The sequence below is a fragment of the Nilaparvata lugens genome, chromosome 1 (genome assembly GCF_014356525.2).
Source record: "Nilaparvata lugens isolate BPH chromosome 1, ASM1435652v1, whole genome shotgun sequence".
Classification (NCBI taxonomy): domain Eukaryota; kingdom Metazoa; phylum Arthropoda; class Insecta; order Hemiptera; family Delphacidae; genus Nilaparvata; species Nilaparvata lugens.
In genome coordinates this window covers 82,280,274-82,302,248 of record NC_052504.1, presented here as the reverse complement: position 1 = coordinate 82,302,248, position 21,975 = coordinate 82,280,274, and the positions used below count along the sequence as shown (strand labels likewise).

General features: G+C 34.5%; 1 protein-coding gene across 2 annotated transcripts in view; it reads left to right on the top strand.

The window, feature by feature from the left end:
• Positions 1-21,194, top strand: part of LOC111061797 (pyrokinin-1 receptor-like) — a 108,647-nt gene extending 87,453 nt beyond the window's left edge. For both annotated transcript variants that reach the window (XM_039445199.1, XM_039445194.1), the window contains exons 5-6: positions 14,145-14,359; positions 16,842-21,194. In XM_039445199.1, coding sequence (XP_039301133.1) covers positions 14,145-14,359; positions 16,842-17,255 — 629 coding nt within the window. In that variant the 3' untranslated portion in view covers positions 17,256-21,194. The remainder of the gene's footprint in view (positions 1-14,144; positions 14,360-16,841) is intronic.
• Positions 21,195-21,975: the final 781 nt, after the last annotated feature.

The window sequence follows — 21,975 nt, the reverse complement described above, 5'->3', positions numbered from 1 at the left end:
ATTAACTGAATCATCAAATTTGACCTCTCCATGATTTCCTTGGAGAGTCACTGACATTTCACAATAATTATTTGCTCACCTAGCGTGAACCAACAAGCTTTTCCTTCAAGAATGTATGAATTTTCATCAATTCCACACATTCGTTATTCCAGTAGACTATTAAAATCTTCATGATTCTTTTATAATCCATTGGAAGGAAAGTATATGATATAGGCCCATGTTGAAATGAAGTATATGATATATTTATCACATAACAATAGTTAAATTCGGACTTATACAAGTGTTTGGATAATACCATAGAGAAACAATAGCATAAGAAGATATCCCATGGTATAGGGCGTTTATGTCGCAGCTCTTACTGTTATCTCAAGCCGATTGTTCATATAATTCTTTCCCGTGGAGCTGTGTGACACTGGTAGTCTCTCATATTGTGCCGTTCATACACTCTCACCCCTACTAAACAGTAAAATTCGACAATAATCAACAGTAATCGGCTTGAGATAACAGTAAAAGTTGCGACATAAACGCCCTATACTATGGGATATCTACTTACGCTAATGTTTCTCCATGATAATACATACTGAAGTACATGCATTTTCCAATTAATAAAGTTAAATTCTATGTTAAACACAAAACAATAGTTCAATTTGAATACATCTAGCTCGTATAAGCTAAGTAATAAGAGTGTGTTAATGTGTTCATCCATTTCCTAATAAAATAACATCTAAATTCCAAACAGAAGTCCATAGTATATTAATGTGTTAATTCATTTACATTTAAATTTCAAACAAAAGTTAATAGTATACAGTAATACCATATAGATGAGAACTGATAGCATAACGTATGCTATCTTTTCTTTATGAAAACACAAAAGACAATAAAAAAAAAATTCTATTTTATTTTATAATACCCACCCAAAGAGTATGGATTATGTAGTATATACTTTAAATTACATTCTATGTTACATCCGTTGTAATGTAATGCAATGTAAGTAATGTAATGTAATACGTTGTTATGCTATGTTGTAATGTACTCTCTGTACTCACTTTGCTATCAAATCTACAACCAGAGTCAACTTCCTTAGCCGCAGTGTATGGCGCATTGCCTATATCTACTGTTTGGAGTTCGCCCTCATCCAGCGTAATGGAGAGCCTCGATTGTCGATGCAAGCGGTCACTAATTCATCACAACCACGAAGCCCGTCTGTCTGCTCCACCGGACTAGCTGGCACAAAGCACTGCACACAGCTTTGCACAATATTACTATTTGAGAAGCAAGCCCATACACATTGACATCAGACACTGCAACACATCACATCACATGACCTCCATTCATCACTGCTCGCGGTTACTGTGATAGTAGACTCTGAAAGGTGCCTATTGTACACACAATACATTCAGCAATAACTCTTGCTCTCCATTGATTCTACTATTGAATATTTGTCGATATATTGCGAAATTTAATCGAACAATCGAGAAACAAAAATTGTTCAGTTTACAATGGGAAGCATGGGCTCTTGATATTGTTGGTGAAATTTGAACATCGAAAGGGATAGTACTTTTCAGAGAGTATTTTTTGGTATTATCTGATAACAAATATAGCCCAGGGTGGAATGATCCACTGATGTAGTTTATTGATAGAAAGTCTTCGGAAGCCAATAGAAGGTAGATGAAAGAAATGTTAAGTCACCTCTGATGGAAAATGATTTCATTTTCACTTCATTTTCACCTCCTGCTACACACAGACCTCTAGTCTTGTGTTTCCTTTATAAATTATTGTACTGTAACTATAATTTTTGTATATAATATTCTTGGAAATAAATTTTTTTGATTTGATTTTTGAAATTTCACGATTTATAAAAGTAGTTGAATTAAGTATATTTCATAATCAACCACCTTTTTTATTTTATTGAGGAATGAATAAAATAATATGATATCGTCCAAATTTCATAGCTCACGCTTTTTCTACAGATTTGGGTTCATCCTGTTGATTCTCACCCAATCATTTATTTGATATTGTGATTGTGAAATGAGACAAATAAATAAAATATCACATGCTTACATAAGTCGATTTGCCATGCGATATGAGTCGAGACTCCATCATCATGTCAACCCTGATGCAAGCCAACTACTACAAAATGAAGATATAACCAGGAGGCTAAAGAGGAGGAAGACTTTTGAACTAGTTCGAAATCAATTTGTGATAGTGTATGCAGACTATATGATTTTTACTGCTCATAATTTCACTTAACTACTTGGGTTTTAGAGTTTTAGAAGTTTTTAAGTTTCTCAAAGGGTAAGATTTCTAGTGAAATTGAAGTTGATGGTTAGTTTTTGAGACTAGTTTTAATCATTATCTTCAGAAAAGTTGGTTGATTCCTCTATTGCTACCTCAATAGCTTGAACTTCCAAAGTTCTATAATTCAACAATTTGAAACATTGTGCTTTTCCAATCTTCCGTATTATGGATAATGTGTTGGAGCAAATAATATAATGTTCCTAGCACACAACAATTTCAACTTGATTGTTCGAATGAATAACGCCTGGAAATAAGAAAAGCAATCAGTCTCATAGTCTTATTCAATTTCAATTGTGAATGGAAGCTGTTGGAATCTTAGGAACCGTTTAGCATGCCCATGTCGAGAGAAGTTGGAATTCAGACTTTCTGATATCTTTTCGCCTTCTGATTACAACATTGAAGTTCCAGCAGCATTTTGTTTGAGCGAGAGAGGCGCTTGATCTTTGTCGGGCTTGTGAAATTGAATTAGACAATCGAGTTTTCCCAAATAGAGGAGATTTTCAAATTGGACGGATGGGTCGACTTGTGGTTTCATTTGCCCACGCTCATGCGCAGTATGCTGCCAACTAATCGTGTCGAAAATTTGATTACTTTTTCACTTTCATTACGCGAACCTCAACTTCGTTCTTCAATACTCGGAGAGTTCCAGCAATATACTTTAATGGTTGGACAAAATGACTCTTGTGAGTAATAGGAAGTTGATTGTTGGATGGCATTGAACTTCGTACGGTGAAGTTCCTGAAAATAAGTATAGTAATGGAAAGCTCTAGTGCTCAATCTTGGTTTTAGCTGACATTGAACTTTACATAGTTAGGTTGAGTAGGCAATAGTTCACGTTCATTGTGTTTTAAAAAATATAAATTTAATATCAAATATTGCTTGGGACTAAAGCGACAGTAATAATAGAATAAAATGAGGCCCGCTTTCATTCTTCAGTCTGCAAATATTATTTATGATACAATACAGTCTTCAAAATGCCTAAGATGGATAGCAGGGAGGAGATTTCGTCAGGTGTTGCTTTGCTGAGTTTTCCCCGAATAAGCTTTGAGTGACGCTTTTCTGATTGATGATTGCTCCATGCAAATCACATTGCGAAAATCACTTTCAGTACAGGTGAGAAGCTCTTTTTGAATCTATTAAGATCTCATCTATTCAGAAGATATCTAGATAGATCTTGAACTCGTGCTTTGATTTTAATTGCTGGATGAATAAATAGGTTGAATAAGTTTAGGTGCAATTTCGTTTGTGCGTAAATTCCCGAAGTCCACGATGACAAGCATTGTAGACATTCATATTGTCCAAATTTCAAGTCTGCTAAAACAGCTAATCAAATAACTTTTCATCATTTGTGTTTATTATTCAAGAATCAAACATTTCTAATAATATCAACATATTGCCATTTAAAAGTATAAAAAGTATATACTCAACCTCCTCCATTAAAACATAATTGATCATAATCTTTTAGGTTATTTAGACAAATTGAAATCTATCTTCCCAATCTGAGATCCTCACCCTGTCGTGGTCGACGACGGCATTTATGCACAAACGAAAACCCAGCTTTACATGTCCATGTTCGTACGGAATTTTAAGTGTCTAAACCACACTCACATAATACTTGATATTATCAAATTTCAAGTTTCTTATAACTCTATATAAAGTTAAAGGGTGTTTGTTAAGAGACGATGAATCTAATGTTTCAAATGTAAATTGATGAATTGGGACATGAATTAGAGTTTCTTATCTGATTGTGGTCAAAAGGGTGACGGAATTGGCTATTGGGACATGAAATGTGTTTTTTTTTTTGGTGTGGGTGATTTGCACATTATGCTCCGCTCCAGGTTTACGCGTGAGCAATATAGAGGAGGATGATGATAATAGATGAGATATACTTATAAAATTTAAAGCACTATATATGGAGAATTGCTTCTTCTAACAACAATCATCTACCGTTTTCAAGTTAATGCTGTTAGGCTCAGTCCATGCTATTCAATTTTCAAGATCGAAAGAAGTGATAATAGTAGGTCATAAATTATAACTGAACTGATTGATTATGTACCAATATATGAAACAATGTGAGAGATCTTATAATGAGATAGATTCCGTATCTTGGATAACATATAATTTGGGAAGCCTGAAAGAGATTGGTCATTTATTGACATTTTTGCTAATCATTATTTCAGAGCTGGTAGCAAAAAGCAAGGCTGAAATGGCCCAGCAGTCTAATAGCACGTTAGCGAAATGCTGTGAATGTGATATAATAAGCATGTAGTGATTTTAAGTGGAAAAAGCTTAGCACAACAAGTGACTGCAGTCAGGAGATTCTGGAGTAGCCTTGACCAAGGACATCCGGTTCTGATTTGCCGCCAGGCCCCAACAGAACTTGCTTCTCATGATCAACTTGCTACAGACAGAGTTCACAGAAAAGACAACATTTCAGCGCACCAAGAATGTGAAACATATATTATAGTCAAGTCGTAGAAAAGTCATTAATTTCATTAGCATGGAGCGGTCAACACGGCTCATGCTGTAGCCAAGGTTTCTGAAGGAAATCTGACTGAATGAATTTACGTGAGTTGAATTCTTGACAGAAAGTTTGCAGGATTGTGGAGAGAATTGTTGAGGGTGGAAGCCGTATAAATTAGGTTGTGGAAGTAGAATTATCGCAGTGAACCAAGTCTGTTTCAAGCTAAGGATTCATTGTCCTCCTGCTGGGAGAATTTCCCTGGAAGCGACATATAGCGGGACCACGTGCGGTCGGATACTTTATTTGACAATATTAAGAATAATAAATCAAAATATATAAATAAATCGAAGAATAACAATCAATTAGAATAATAAATATTCAGAACAGACTCATTCAGGAAAAATGGTCCAACACTGTAGATGAAAGCTCCAATTATGAATTTGTTCTGATATTGCAGTTTTCAGATAGCTTGAAAAATCATCAGTTTCATTACCCACGCACAAGCCTGGAGCTCATGTAGGAATCATCCCAAGAAAAATGGAAAAATTACAATGCTAAAAAAGCCGTAAAATCCGTATTTACTGAAGAATGCATATGATATTAAAGTTATACATTATTCAACAGTTTTGCGTTTAACAAATCAGGAGGTGAAAAAAAACAACTTTTTATTATCATTACTTCGCAAAAGTGACTGAAATATGACTAAATTCCAGAGTACATAAGTTTCATAATATACTCGGAATGAGATTCGAATGAGTGAATCAGTAAAACTAGCTTAAGAATATTGTTGATCATGCTATGTTGAAAGTCAATTATAGGGAAGGGAGGAGAATTTTTAACCTTTTGTAAGTGCTTGTAACTAGCTGATGAAAAAGATTGCCATGTCCAACAAGACTTAAATTATTGAACCATGATCCTCTTGACTTGAATCCAAGTCATTATGCAAACCACTTGAAACCGCAATTGCTCATAATTCATACATGATTATCTCACTGTCAGTACTCTTCAAATTGTTTATGACTTCTTTCATAGCGACCACTGAATTATTGGAATAGGAACTGCTGAGCTGGAGAATGAGTTACCGCAGCCGTGAGATTATTCACGAAACAAAATTTTTTCACTAAACCTAGTCAAATTCATACGGACACCACTTATTATGAAAAAAAAAATGTTCGTTTATGAATTATTCTGTCAAACTCAATATAAACTATGAATTATATTATATGGAAAGACAGACCAATTTTCAGTGGCGCGTTTTTTCTCAATAGGAAATGAAAAATGCAATTTGTTGTTAGTCGCTAAATAATGTGGACGCAGAACATGAGAGTTATCCCAGTCCATTCTCCACAATATTAACTTTTTGGTGACGGCTACTCTTATTTATCAGGGAATAGAACAAAAATATTCTCATTCTCCACAAGTAGACCTACCATTCCACAGCTCAATTTTGTAACAAAGCCAGTAAAATGTTTCACTCGTCTTTCTGAAATAGTGTCGCATTGAGAGCGACTGGGAAAAACTGGGGTGGCCTTGAGAGTATGATACAAACAAGTATGAAACAAATTTCAAATACTAAATACTAAGTCAAGACTACACTTTACAATGCTCTGTAAGAGATAAATATAATTGTAGTATTTTCAATAAGATTGAGGAGAGGGTTTCTTACTTCCTAATTATCGTGGCGGATATCTGATTTCTTATTTTCTAACTGTTTAAAATTCCAACAACAGATCAAATCTTAATTCAATATCCAAGTGTATGAATTTTCCCACGTATTAGCTCGTTGTAAATTCCAGTACCATAGATTAGATTCTAAGACTAATGCTATCGATTTCTATTCCAGTACCATTAGATTGGATTCTAAGACTAATTCTATCGATTTCTATAACGCAATGTATTCTTTTCTAGCTGAATATCTCTATGAATCGTGTGATGATATCATTCAATAGAATAATCGTCTACATTACATTTTCATTGAATCTATGTTGATTTCAAGATCATCGTCTTACGTTATGTTCATGTGCTGAAGGGGAGGGAATCCTCGATACTCTTTCTGAGAATGGACATCTTAAGAGCCAAACTTCACCGTTTCATTTGAAGAAAACATCACAGTAATACCTCAAATTTTCTCATATTCCATCATATTTCTTTGCTCAATATTATTGTAAAACTCCTCAGTCTGTAATGATTCATCATGTAATTTTTTACTCCTACTAATTATTTTTAACGCTAGAACGTAAGTTGAATTTTGTTTTGTTAAACACATGAATCTTAGTCCTTATTCTGTATTTCTGTAAATGTGAGTTTTTCAACTTCATTTCAAATTAGTTGATTTTGAAATCAATATCTGAGCCCGGCTTTTAGTCTGCTCGCCTGATATGCGCACAACAAAACTCGTTCATTCTCTCTCAATAGATTGAATTTGTTATCGATTCATGCTTCCACATATAATATTCTCATTTATCTGTTCTTTTTGGATCAAAGTATTTTTTGATTAATAATATTGCTGGATTGCTTCAAAATGATCAACCTCCAACATAATACTCAATTGTGCTAATTTGATTACATTGCTCATTCCGTGTAGAATTGTTTGGCAGTCGACATCCACTCCAACACTTCAATTCACAACGCTCAGTAATGGTGGAAGGAGGCAATGGGAAAACAATGAACTGAACTCGTCAGAGTAATTCAGTTCAAAGTTGGCTCTGTTCATCCCAACCATTCCACAGAGTAGATAGAAGTACTGAACACTCCGATTGTAAATCAAGCTACCGTCCAACTTGAACATTTCTTGTAAGAGACCTGCTCTAAGCCACTTTAAACTTTTGCGAATAACTTTAATTGTGTACGCGTCAATGGAGAGCGACAGCCTCCATTTTAGTGAGAGAAAATCTTCATTTAAACACCGGAAAACTGCTTGTTCAAGATCAGCTCTTTCAGGACATTACGTTTCCAAATTGACACCAATTGAAAATGTTCAAACTCATTCTGATTGGGAAACAATGGATCAATCCTATTATGATAACGGTAATATGTGTAGGTGATGCACTTATTTTATAACATTGGAAACTCTCATATTGAAGAGAATATCCATTTCAAAACTGCAAGTTTCGATTATATATGCTCTTATTAATGCTTTTGTGTGTGGAATGAACTCTGCTGAACTTTTATGTTGATTATACGGACTTCTTGATTGTAGAAGATTATATGATCAGAAACCATCTTCACGGTACAAAAACAAAAACGTCATGGAACAATCAAATTTGATGCATGAGAATAACTTTCTTTGAGAGTTTGAAAGCCTGATAAGAACGCACAAAGTTCAAATGTAGATTTTCAAGTTGACACTACAGTTACTTATATGAGATTATATCCAAATCAAAAGCTTAATACTATAGCCTACACTAGAACCGATTGGGGATCCAGAAGAAGGATTTTTTCACAGGATGTTAGCTTTTCAAACTTTTGGAGTGATTAGATTGATCTTGGCTCAACGTGATGAATACAGTAATTCATCTGGAAAATGAGTAGATTTTCCGTTTATAGGAGCGTCTTTTTATGTAAGATATCCCGATAAAATCCATTGTTAGAGAATATTAAGAGAAAGAAACTTTCAATGAAGAAGTCAGGAACTTTCTGCACTGCATCAATTACATCATTCTCTCAAGAGGCTTTTGGAAAGAGCTCTTTGTGAGATGAATTGGATCTTTTCTCGACTTCGATGAAAGTTTAATGTAAAAAGATGGAAGCCATATTGTCCTGAAGAGTGTGATAGATTTATGGAGACTCTTAAAAACTCACAAGTTCTCTTTCACGATAATACTGGAAAATATTACATAATCGTTTATCATGAGTAAGGAGTTATGAAAAATATCAAGGCTCTGTTCTATGCAGACGACACAACTCTGCTTTTTGGTGGTCAGGAAGAGAGTATTCAGTTGAGGGTGAATAGAGCAGTATTATCTATGAATGATTGGCTATCTGGAAATAGTCTATCATTAAATGTGGTCAAAACTAAATTCCTCCAGTTTCTGACAAAAAATAAGTCACCCTTTCCAATATCCATATCTGTAAATGGTAGGCACATTAGTGAATCCGCTACGTCTAAATTTCTGGGAGTTACTATTGATAAGCATTTCTCTTGGATTCCTCACATCACTGAAGTGTGCAGTAGACTTAGTAAAGTGTGCTTCTCACTGAGAATACTAAAGTCACTGTTAAAAAAGAATATTTACTTACTGTTTATCATGGATGTTTTGCATCGGTGATGACTTATGCAATAGAAGCTTGGGGGTTCTCATCCCATTCCAATGAGGTGTTCAAGATACAAAAGCGTGCTATCCGAATTATAGAAGGCCTTCCAGTATATCATACATGTAGAGGGACTTTTAGCAGACTTGGCGTTATGACATTTTATGGTCTTCTTGTTTATCGGTCTGTTATATATATAAGAAGGAATGGTGACCGTTTTATAACTGTAGGAGCTAGCCACAATTATTCTACAAGACATGGTACCAATTTGCTACTTCCCCAGCATCGTCTTGCCTTGTCTGAAGGGGATATAAATGTCACTGGTATTAAAATTTATAATAAATTACCAGATAGTTTGAAGTCGATTAATAATGATGCTTTGTTCAAAAAAAACCTAAAAAAGTTTGTTGTAGAAGGAGAGTTTTACTCGTTGAATGAGTTTTTGTCTGGCTGACTTTTTCTGACCTTTTATTATGTTAACTAAATCCAAAAAACATGTTACCTATGTGTAGGCCTATATAATTGTACTTATGACGACTGCGATATACAGACATTTCTTGTTATTGTATTTATGCAGAAAATAAAGAATTTGAATTTGAATCAAATCAGTATTTAAGTATGGATAAGAATTTATTTTTCATTTTCCAAGCGTTATCCTATATGCTTTCATGGATGCTCTTCCACTGATGATTTGTCAGCTTCACCTACTATCAGGAAAATGTTCACTGATTTTTCTTTCTCCGCAATAATAGTTTTAGTGGAACACTAGAACTCGTTGATATGTGAAGACTAGTTCCTGATACGCAAAGAAAGAACTGTTTAAAAATGTTTCAATGCTTCTCTTTTCAACCGCTTGACACTTCCAGACAATGAAAATTGAGCAGATTATTATTTCAAAAATTCCACCGATTAATCAAACATATTTGAAAGGTCGCAAAATCTCGCACATTTCAATGCTTGGGAAACAAACATTCATCACCATGTTTCTCTCAGCTGGAATGACAAGATAAGGAACCGCGAAAGTTGCCCACTCCACTCCACTCTAACTCAGCAAAAAACATTGTATCCGATTTTATGAGCTATTTCTTCCTTTTTCCGCTCCACACCCTTCACATAATAATGAAAATGCGGTATTCGGGTTACTCACTATTCAAAGGAGAGTATCATTGTTCCCTTTCTGTAGGGTTAAGCTTCCCTAAATGAGTAGCTGTGTTTATTATTATGAGATAGCTCCTAAATCTAATAAATTACTATAAAAACAACTCGCTTTTGTAATCTGTTTTATCTATTTGTTCAAATTATTGTGCTTGTGCCTGAAGTTTCTGGTCTTATGAGTGTACAACTGGAAGTAAATCTTCGTTCGAACTCGTTTAAATTTTAATTAAAAATCGAACGATCAAATCATCAAATAACGAAATTCATCAACTCATCTCAATCTTAACGCAGCATCTCCTCAAATTAATCCTACTAGGCATGAAATACAATTAAATTCAAGGCTTATCATTGTAATTGTAATTTTTATGGCTGTATCTATGATGTGAAAATGAAATATCACTTTATACTTTATATCGTATAATATTATACACATATATATAACAGTGATGTTTTTATACTGTATTTACACTCTTTAATCACTTGGATTTTCAAGGATACCTTCATTTCCTTTACCTTCTTTACGTTCTATCAATTATATCGTTTTTTCTCTTTCAAAGTATTCGCCATTTGGTAATCGTTCAATACAGTTTACCAATCAATTTTTTCACTGTTCTCATTTTTCTTTCTCAAATCATGGATTACAACAAGACTTATGTCAATCTTGATCTTGAAGTTGATTCATTTTGAGGAACGTCATTTCGATCCATTCTGAGGAAAATGTTGATTTCTAATAGATATCTGGATTATTTAAAGTGAATCACGTTCGAAAAGAGTCGCCCTAATGAAAAAGACAGACTCTAGAAGCGGCAGCGATGGCTAAATATTAAATCCACGTTAATGAGCAAAACAAGTTTTTGCAAACATTTTTTTCATCAACTCTCAATCCAAACACAACCGCTGCTAACTTTCTTGAGAATAATTACCATTGTATATAGATGCTATTCTGAAAAATATAGACTAGTTAGTATAGTTTCAACTTCAAACTTCCACGCCACACCTTCTACGCATGTAATATTGCATCATTTTTCATTAGCAACAGATTGCTGGTGTTTTTTTGCATATATTTTATTGAAGCTAAAAGTGAAGGCATGTAACATGTATGTAGAAGATAATTTGAGTCTCATTGAGTATAATTAAAAGTACCACCGATTCATAGCGTAGGGCTATTTCCAGTATTGAGAAATTGAAAGATTCACTTCTTGATTTAATGAGGTGATTGTATTCGAAACTTCATTACAATAAAAGGTTAATTGGAAGGCACAGAATAAAGCATATAAATATAGAAGTATAGTAAGTATATTGTATAGAAGTTTTCTTTGCTGAAAGGGTTTATCATATCGTTGTGTAAATTGTTTTAAGATGTGATTGATGAGTAGTAATCTGATTCAATGAATCAGAAAATCAATTTTGTCACTGATGAATGCGCGTAGTGAGGGAGCTGACCAATCTTGCAGGAGCCTTGACAATATAGGATTATTAATTGAACAAGTGTCCTCAGTTAGTGCGAAGTATGGGGACCGAACGACGGTGCAGTGCTGTAAAGCAGGTCCTGTCGAAAGAGCGCTCACCGCTCTCCCCTGAGAATATTCATCTTCATAAATACGCCAGGACAGATTGATCTCAGCGGGAATTTCAATCATAAAAACCTTGCACGCTGGCCTCAACCCTAGAAAACAGAATATTCACCAGATCGTTACAAAAGGTCAGAGTTCGTTGATGTTGGTCCTCACAGACTTCTTTAATGCTACTAATTTATGTAAACTCGAACGTTTTTATATCGAAAAAGAAATAGGAAAACTTTTTTAAGTGATTCCCCGTGAGTTTCAGATTGAAAGGGAGAAAATTCCTCTATTATTTATGTTTAAAGGTCAAGAACATTGTTCAGTCATAAATCTATTGGTAATTTGATGACAGGAGTATATTTTACAAAACTCAAGAATGTTCCATAACTCACTACAGGCTCGTGAGTTACGAGCTACGGAATTACTTTCCAGTGGTTTTGAGCGCACCTAAAGTACTCATTGAATTATTTTCATCATCATCAAGACCATCACCATTGGCCAATCAAATTACTGGTCTATGCTGATACAGTCACTCATGCTGATACTCATCACTTATGCGGGTATCTCAACATAACTCCTCAGTTGAGATACTAACTATTTCTCAACTCCTATCTCACACAACTCCTTAGTTGTATGCCAGCTCCTCTTTACACAAGACAAGATAGTATGAACGGTGTACACAAACCTTTTGGATAAAATAGAAGTTTAAATACAATATAAATTCAATAGCTCAACAATAGAAGTTTAAAAAAATGTATATAGATTCCAGCCAGACAATATAATAGCCTCAAGCCATGTGATGTTATCTATTAGAATTGCTAAAGTTCAATTTCCAAAGTAGGCCTAATCACAGTTTTTGAAGTCGGAGATCGAAAAGAAATGTCAGCCTATGATCATTGTTAATCATAGAATTTATGATATTGGTTTCTTCTTCATTTTTCTATCAACGTGAAGCTCCTACACCTCTGATAAACGCGAACTATAATGCAGAGACACACGTTATTCACACTGTATTGAGGGAAAACAAGATAAGCTTTTTCCATATAATTTGTTGAAGCTCTCATTTGCCCCAGGCTTGAACATAGCTAATGGGTGGGGTGTTGATAAGACAAGAATTCACCTACGGCTTTAGGCCAGTTCCAAACCGCCGGGAGATAATTTCTAAGCTAATGATTCTCAGTTAATCAACTGATTCTCAGTAAAACAACCGGGAAAATGAATTTCAAGCTCATGTTTCTGAGTTGAATCACCGGGTGATGATCAATAAGCTTATGATTCGCAGTTAAACCGCCGGAGAGTGAATTTAAGCTCATAATTCTCAGTTGATCAACTGATACTCAGTTAAACAACCGCGAAAAAGAATTTCAAGCTCATGTTTCTCAATTGAATCACTGGGAGATGATCAATAAACTTATGATTCTCAGTTAAACCGCCGGAGAGTAAATTCTTAGCTCATAATTCAAAGTTAAACCACAAGAAGGTGATTTTTAAGCTCATGGTTCTCAGTTAAAAAACCGGGAGGTGAATTGGAAGCTTGTGATTCCTACTGATTCTCAGTAAAACCACCAGGAGGTGACGTTTTAGCTCATGATTCACAACTATAAACCTGGCTATTGATTCACAACTAGTGAATCTGGCTATTGATTCACAACTAGTGAATCTGGCTATTGATTCACAACTAGGAATAATAGCTATTGATTCACAACTAATGAATCAGGCTATTGATTCACAACTAGTGATTCTGGCTATTGATTCACAACTGATTAATCTGGCTATTGATTCACAACTTGTGAATCTGGCTATTGATTCACAACTAGTGAATCTGGCTATTGATTCACAACTAGGAATAATCACTATTGATTCACAACTAATGAATCAGGCTATTGATTCACAACTAGTGATTCTGGCTATTGATTCACAACTGATTAATCTGGCTATTGATTCACGACTAGTGAATAATAGCTATTGATTCACAACTAGTTAATCTGGCTATTGATTCACAACTAGTTAATCTGGCTATTGATTCACAACTAGTTAATCTGGCTATTGATTCACAACTAGTTAATCTGGCTATTGATTCACAACTAGTGAATCTGGCCTCAACTATGAATCTGGCTATTGACTCACAACTAGTGAATATGGCCTCATTTCAAGTGGTACCTAGTGGCAAGAGCACAGCACTCATCCAATCTAAAAGAATGATTGAAACTATCAATCAAAAACCTCCATTTTCAAATTTAGTTATTATAAAGAACTAGTTCATTATAAATATTGGAGTATTGATAATGATGCGAAATTACAATTACGAATTTCCTATTCTCTCAAAAATCCTATTCTCTTCAATTTGGTGTCATATAATTTTACTTCTATTATTTGAATTTCAATCAGTATGTGTGATTGTCGCTTGTTCACAGTTGTGGTGGTGGTGGCCTTCTTTATCTGCTGGGCACCCTTCCACGCTCAGCGACTGCTCGCTCTCTATGCCAGCAGCCAGGGCACCAACTCTGAGACAGTGATCGCCATCTACAACATACTCACTCACACCAGTGGCATCCTCTACTATCTCTCCACCACCATCAATCCACTGCTCTACAACATCATGTCACACAAGTTCCGAGATGCTTTCAAGGTCAGATAATACATCAATTCACTCATTACTTTCTGCTTGAATCAGATTATCATTTTGCAATTGACATTCAGTTGTTGAAACAATTTGTTTATAAAACCGTGTCCACACTGAACAAATGTTCGACAAACATGTTTGTTGAAACAGTTTGGGCAAATTTTATGTTTCACAAACAATGCTTGCCAGTGGCCAGTGTGGACGCGTCACCAAACAAAATATTTGTAAGTGGGGAGAACAGGTTTTATGTTTTACAGCTGTCAACACTGAAAATGTTTGGAAAAACAGTAATTTTTTGTTTGACAAACAATGATTGTCCAAACTTTTTTGAATGTTTGTCCCTGAGCTCCTCAACAAACATGTTTGCCGAACATGTATGTCGAACATTTGTCCAGTGTGGACACGGCTTTAAGTTGTTGAAATAGATCAAGGGTGCCTAAAAGCGGGGTTTAGTCGCAGACTGCGTCCTTGAAATTCTTAAAAAGACTATTTACGAAACTTTTGAGAAATTAACTCATATATGCTGGTGATCATTGCTTCTCTATAAAGAAATGTACGGCAATATGAATGTTGATTAAGTGATGAGTAGGCTATATTGATTCAGAAATTCCATAAGTTGACGCCATTAGGCTACTAGAAATTTTCAATCGTTAATTACATGGTAACTGAAGTTGATTATTTCTCCATTATAAATATCAACCTTATATGCCTGATATATTTTTTATTTTAATTGTTGAATCTTTATTATTCCTATTCCACACCCGTAGATTTCGAATCTTCATTATCCACTTTCGTAATACGATTTTTATTATACGATTCCATAATAGGCTACATTATCCTAATTCTATAATACAAAAAATATTCATTAGCATTGACTATACAAGATATTGTGACTGTATTCCGCTGTATCAATGAGATGAAATAGATGCAGTACCGAACATCTCAAGTAAAATTTATAATGATTGTTTTTATTATTTTGATACTCTAAAATATAAATCAACTTTGTATTGATCACTGTTAAGTTTGCGCAAATATCGTTGTCGTGTAGACCCGGCATTAGATGACTTGTGGTTTCTGAAAAAATTAGCTGTCAAAATTAGTGGAAGTTATTTGAGGTGTGAATTTTTAAATTAAGCGAAAATATCAAGAGCTAAATTACCTCTCTTCCAAAGCTATTAATAACTACCTCAGCCAGAGTTTTGTTGCAGCCAGAATTTGTTCCGCAATACTCGTCAAGAGTGATGCATCACTTCACTCGCCAAGTCACTTCACTCAGGTGTCATCAATTTTGAGTTTTGAGTAGGTTAATCACCCCTGGTGAAAATATTCATTTTTCAAAATGCGGAAGTTCTGAGAGAAAAGTTCACTGGACGAAGATTGTCGAAGAAAGAGGCAACTAACTTAATATCAAGTTTGGATAACTTTAAGGGCAGAAGAGATTGCCTGAGTGGCATTTGCAACCTTCAAAGTTGTATATTTGAAAAATGTCTTTGAAACCGGGCTACTATTATTCCGTTCCTTTAATATGCTGTCTCATGATCCTTTGTAATATCGAGCATGAAGTATTATGATTTGTTTATGTATATTACGTTATGATAAACCTGTAGATCTGAATCTGCAAATCTTTGTTATAAAACCACCTCAATTTTTTTTTAAATTTGTTTATAAAAAACATGTTCCTTGAGTTTGGTAAATATCTAGTTAATTATTGAAACAAACGTTAGTTGAACTATTCCGAATCACACAAGCCCAATACCCATATTTGCTTTGATAATCAATCTAGTGGAATTCTCAATGTCGTATTTTTTCAAATTCTGAGAATCAAAACTGTATTCATGCCTATAGTAGCCGACGGTGGTTGATTATCGTTGTACAGAGGGTATTCATAAAAGACAATGAACACAATTTGTACAATAAATTATCTCCATTAATTATATCCCAATTACGATTATGGAAATACGGGCCAGTCCTTATTATTAATTTCGAATATTAAGGAGAAGGAGGGGGAGGAGGAGGAGGGAGGAGAGGAGAAGAAGAGGGTCTACCCTCTATTTTATTTCAAAACTACTATTTTCTACTATTCAAGAGCAATTTTCGAGTGAATATTTAAACACAATGCTTCCTATTTTATTGTTTCTAGACATTCTCTTTTGTTCAAGTAAGATATTTTGTGTTTTAGATTGTGTATGCCTGTATACCATACTATGTTCAACTATTCAACAAGAGCCATGATTGAGTGGATTTAGAAACACAATGCTTCCTCTTTCATTGTTTCTAGACATTCTTGTGTTTTAGTGAGATTATTTGTATTTTATATTGTGTATGTCTGTTCATCATTATGCCTCAATCATATATTATTTATTGATTGATGTATATGATTAATTATTATGTACTGATTGATTATCTATCTCCTTTAACCATACAGCGGTAGCCTACTGTTTATATTTTGTGAAATGATTTATTCTAAACCGTCTCTTCTCATTTGCAGGGTACTTTGGCTCAGCTGTGCGGTTGGTCAGAGAAAGAGACATTCGCCCAGAGAAAGTACAGCGTGCTTTCGCGTGGGCCCACTCTGCTGAACCACTCGCGTGTTGGACACCAATCGTCAATCTCCTGGGGCAACCAGGACATCATGCTGCAACTGCACAAGGACACGTCTCGACAGAGCATCACTGTGCCTCAGCAGGTGACAAACATCAGCAACAAGGAGACCTCCCCGCTGCACCAGGCGTCACCGGCCAGCGCAGTAGTCCCCAAGCGGCTGCAACTCTTCCATCTGAAACCATCGCAGATGAGCATAGAAAGTCACACGATCAGCAACTCCAGCTTGCAAGACTACGACGAGCCTGAGTTCACCGGATCCGAGCTCGCTCACTACATGGGCGAGTTGAACCGGCGGTGACAATCAGCCAAGAATGGGAGGCGGAAGCCTTCCAGAGGGACAGAGCTGCCTGTCTGCCCAGAATGATCTGGTCAGGAATACACATTCTGGACAGAGCTGGCTTTATGTTCAGAATGATCTGGTCAGGAATACACAATCTGGACAGAGATGGATTTATGTCCAGAATGATCTGGTCAGGAGTACACATTCTGGACAGAGCTGGCTGTCTGTCCAGAATGATCTGGTCAGGAATACACATTCTGGACAGAGCTGGCTTTATGTCCAGAATGATCTGGTCAGGAATACACACTCTGGACAGATCTGGCTGTCTGTAAAGAATGATCTGGTCAGGAATACACATTCTCTTAAACTGTGATACTCGTGATAAGACTGCAACTCTAGTTTATTCGGAAACCGATAATGTACTGCGTAGTTGAACGATCAAGTTATTTATCAAATTATCACCTCTATCTGATATCACTACAGCATAAATAGAACTGGAGTGGTGAAGTATCTACATGAACAGAACTTCTAGTGTGTAGGAGTTTTATTCTGTATTGACATTCCATTCAACTGAAATAATGAGAACAATAATGATCTTTACAGGACACAAAAATCATATGTATTATTGATAAAGAATTGTCAAATTATTGTAACACCCAATAACAATCTGTAAAAATGATTCATTTGATAAAACAATAAGTAAGTTGGTTTAATTTGATTTGATACATTCCCAGTTCATTGTTGCTTTAAGGCTGTGCAACAGATGCTGAAAAAATTGTTTACTTGTGATGTGACTTACAGTTGAGTTATTTCTGGTTATGTTTTGTAAATGGAATAACTTTCTCAAGAATTGTTTTTTCAGAATTTTTTGTTTTATTCAATAATACCATGAAGAATGTATCCTCAAATTTTCAAGAATTTATCTCTTACCGGATTTGAAATGATTTGTCCCAAAACTTTTTACTCAAGGCGTTAATATCTAAATGAACGTGAACTTTTTCCTGAGATTTTTTATTTTGATAGCTTGATAGTATACAAATCAAAAAACTTTGAAAAATATAATCAGTAAATTTTTTTAGCCTGTTGCACAGTCCTTAAGCAACTATGCACCCTATATCTCCTCCCACATCTTTTCTTTCTTATTTCTCTTTACCTCTTTCTCATTACCTCTTTTTGACCAATTCTAAAATTTGAATATTCACAAGTAATGTAATTAAGTATCTTACCACGATAATTATAATAAATCAATACACAGCTTTGTAAGTGGGTTTGATGGTTTCATAGAATACACATTTTGTAATAGAATGAGTAGAGAGCAGGGAAATACGTAGAAGGTTCAAGAGAAGGATCTCAAAAAAATCAATACTTAAAAGTGATTAAAAATGTTCAATAACAAACCATGTACGATAGAAAACAAAACAATATTGTGTTCAGTGTTCCAATTGAATATTTAGCATGTGAACACCTATGATAGTTTTTATTCTCGTATAATTTTTGGTGCGATGCATTATTATTATAGCTATGTATGAGAACTGTTTTCCTACTGTCAAGTCAAAGTTTTCTATGTTGTACCTTTCTGAATCAGTTGTGAACATATCCACATCAATCTCGGAAACAGCTTCGATGCTCACCATTATTCTCCAGTTTATAGTTGTGAGATATCGAAGCAAGCTAAGTATTATATTCTGTGTAATTTTTTGATGCCTTGTGCAATTAAAATATAATCAACACTCATTTCTTTCATTTTTATAGTATGATTGAGAGAGGAGATTTTATCCACTGTATAAGCAGGGTAATAATAATATGGGTACAATATGCAAAAAGCGTTCTTGAATTGTCAAACACTGAATGTAATAGATGGATAATAATAAGTGTAAGAGGTATTTCATATTATGAAATAGAATTTATATTTTCGCAAAACAATGACAATGGCAGTAGTAGATAAGTTATTGAATATAGGTTGAAATGTTGTAAATAGTTTTTCAATGTATTGTATTCAGTAATATTCAGAGATAATAGAAAAGTTTGTATATTGAGAAGTGAGAGAGGGGAGTCAGGGCTATCTATGCTTGAGATACAAGTTGGCTACCTTATCTCATACTTGGTATATAAGTAGCTCAAGTATTGTACAATATTTCAAGCCAGCCGTGGTCAGGCCTATCTATCTGATATTCAAATGACCAATTATAATAACCATAATCATATCATCTCAACTTTCAATACAAACTCTTTGAATAGTTTGTGTTTTTCCAGCGATGATGATTAGTGTTCTTGATTGCTTATAAAATTGACAATACTTCAGTTGACTAATTATGTGCAATATCTTGAGAGCTCTGATTGAATGAGCCTATTTTTCAACTATGCTATTAAACTGAATTTATAATCATAAGTATATATGAGTATACTTATATATTGAGTATTATATTATTGTAATCATGAATACAGGGTTGAAAAAATACAAGATATATTTTGTAAGTACTGAAGGTAAATATTTTTGTACGATACCTTCATCATGTAACTCTAGAGTACCTACTTGTAATGGTACCGTACTTTATTAAACACTCTTTTAGGCATGTAGGTAATAGCTGACAATGGGATACCTCACATCGGGAACTCTAGTACAACAAACTTTCAATATTTTTGAGTACTAAGTAGGCAAATTAGGCCTAATCATTTACACTCTTGATAGGAACTAAATTTTGTTTTTACAGCCGAAACCGTGTAGTAGGCTTCCAAAATTTGCAAAGATTTTACACTCAAAGTGGTTGACAGTAGGACTAAAAAGTACTATAAGTGGTGGAGAAGTAAGAAGGCTACAATAGTACAATTCAAAATCGCAAACCTGAGTTGTTATCTACAAACGTTATCACATTGCACAAGAGCTACCCCATACAATGATAATAATTCGATAGCAACTTATTCTAATTCTAAGTAATTTATTACAGATTACAGACAATATTAGCATAGGTGGCTATCATTCTATATTGTGACTTTCAATTTATTGTACATTTTATTATTTTCATCTATTAGGCTATCATCTGAAAACCTGGGATTAAGGCAAGGATTTCAAGTTACCACATGGACTTGAAGTTTCCCCAAATTGCATGATTCCAAAAGGGTACCATTCTAGTTTCGATAATAAATCATCTTGAAATTTTTAAATAATGTGACAATGGAAATGATCATGTTTATTGTCTGTTTAGTATCATAATATCAATTGAAAAAGTATGATTGTCTATTAAGTATCAAAAGTATGAAGAAGTATCAATCATTTGCTTCTCTGCAAGTACTGTATAATTGCGTATTATGTACCTATAATTGCTTGTTCCACAGACTGCGACCCTTACAGAGAGGTAAGTAATTTTATTATTGTTACTAGCCTACTTGAATTAGTAGGCTATAGGTGTATCCATCGTTATTCTTTTTCTAAAACAAGGCCAAACAATGTAGCAACTATAAACTGTTCATATCAACAGAAAATATAGGTATTTTTAAGAAAACACTTACTAGTCCTTATAGACTCTGTTCATATATTTGATTAAGTAGTCTAAATTATGATGAATATGCATTCGTGTATTATTTCAAGCGAAACAACTAGTCAATATTTCATGAACAGAATTTGTAGTGAATACAGTAGCTCAGACCCAGGTATTGTATTGTTTACTGTTTTTAATTCATCCCTCTGGTTTATTTGATAAGTGCTAATACATTTTAGGCATTCACATTAATTGTGTGTAACAGATACATTGATTTGCCCTTTTTTAATTATATTCTAAACTTAATCAATTTAAATATTTCTAGAGATCAAAAATTCAAATGGTTCTCATTTGTTATTGATACTTTATTGTTTTGGGCAGCGGTACAAGTGTCAAGCAAGTAATTATTGTATTCAATGTAAATTATTGTGTACCATTATCGTAGGCTATAATAGAGAATATACTGATTCAGAAAGAAAAACTTTTCGAAACTTCCTAGTGATTCCTCGACCGAAACTTTTTCAGGAGCACTTCTTGCTCTGAAACTTGCATTTCTAAAAACTAGCAAAAAATTCATTCAATTCATAATTTGAATAGCCTATCTTCCACAGGGAATAGCCTATCATTCTGTTAAGGATTATCGGTTAACTCATAAAATCCTATTCTCCACAAAATACTGTAAGTTTTAAGTTATAGTCCATACAAAATTACTTTTGACTTGGAGGGATATGCGCATGAGCAGCAGAGAAAGGCAGTGGTGGCGATGTTTCCGATCTAAAGCGGCCAGCGTTCTCAAATTTTATTTCTAGTGAGTGTTCAAGTGCTTACGAAGTTTCCTCTCTGAAAGCATCGAGTCGACTAGGTCTAATCGACAAATTGGCAACTGCGCTTCTACCTTTGAGCTATGACTATATCCATCACTGTAAAAGTCGAAAGTAGTTTTGTATGAAATGGACTATAGGCTGCAATGAAACTTTACAATAACTCAAATAGCCTAATTCAGAGATTCTATCTAATTCGTCTATCAACTGGCTTTTAGTTCCAGCTTTTTGGCGTTTTCCATTCCTATTGAATTCTAAGTGGAAAATGGAAAATCGACTTCATTTCACACTTTCAAGAGCAAAATCAGGAAATCTGGTGGGAATATCAAAAATCTCCACTGAGCAAAAATAGTCGAAAATTTATCAATCTTCATTTTTGAATAGTTAGTAATGTCGGTTGAACGCAAGATATAAGCGTGTAGACAAAAACTGCACCTTGGA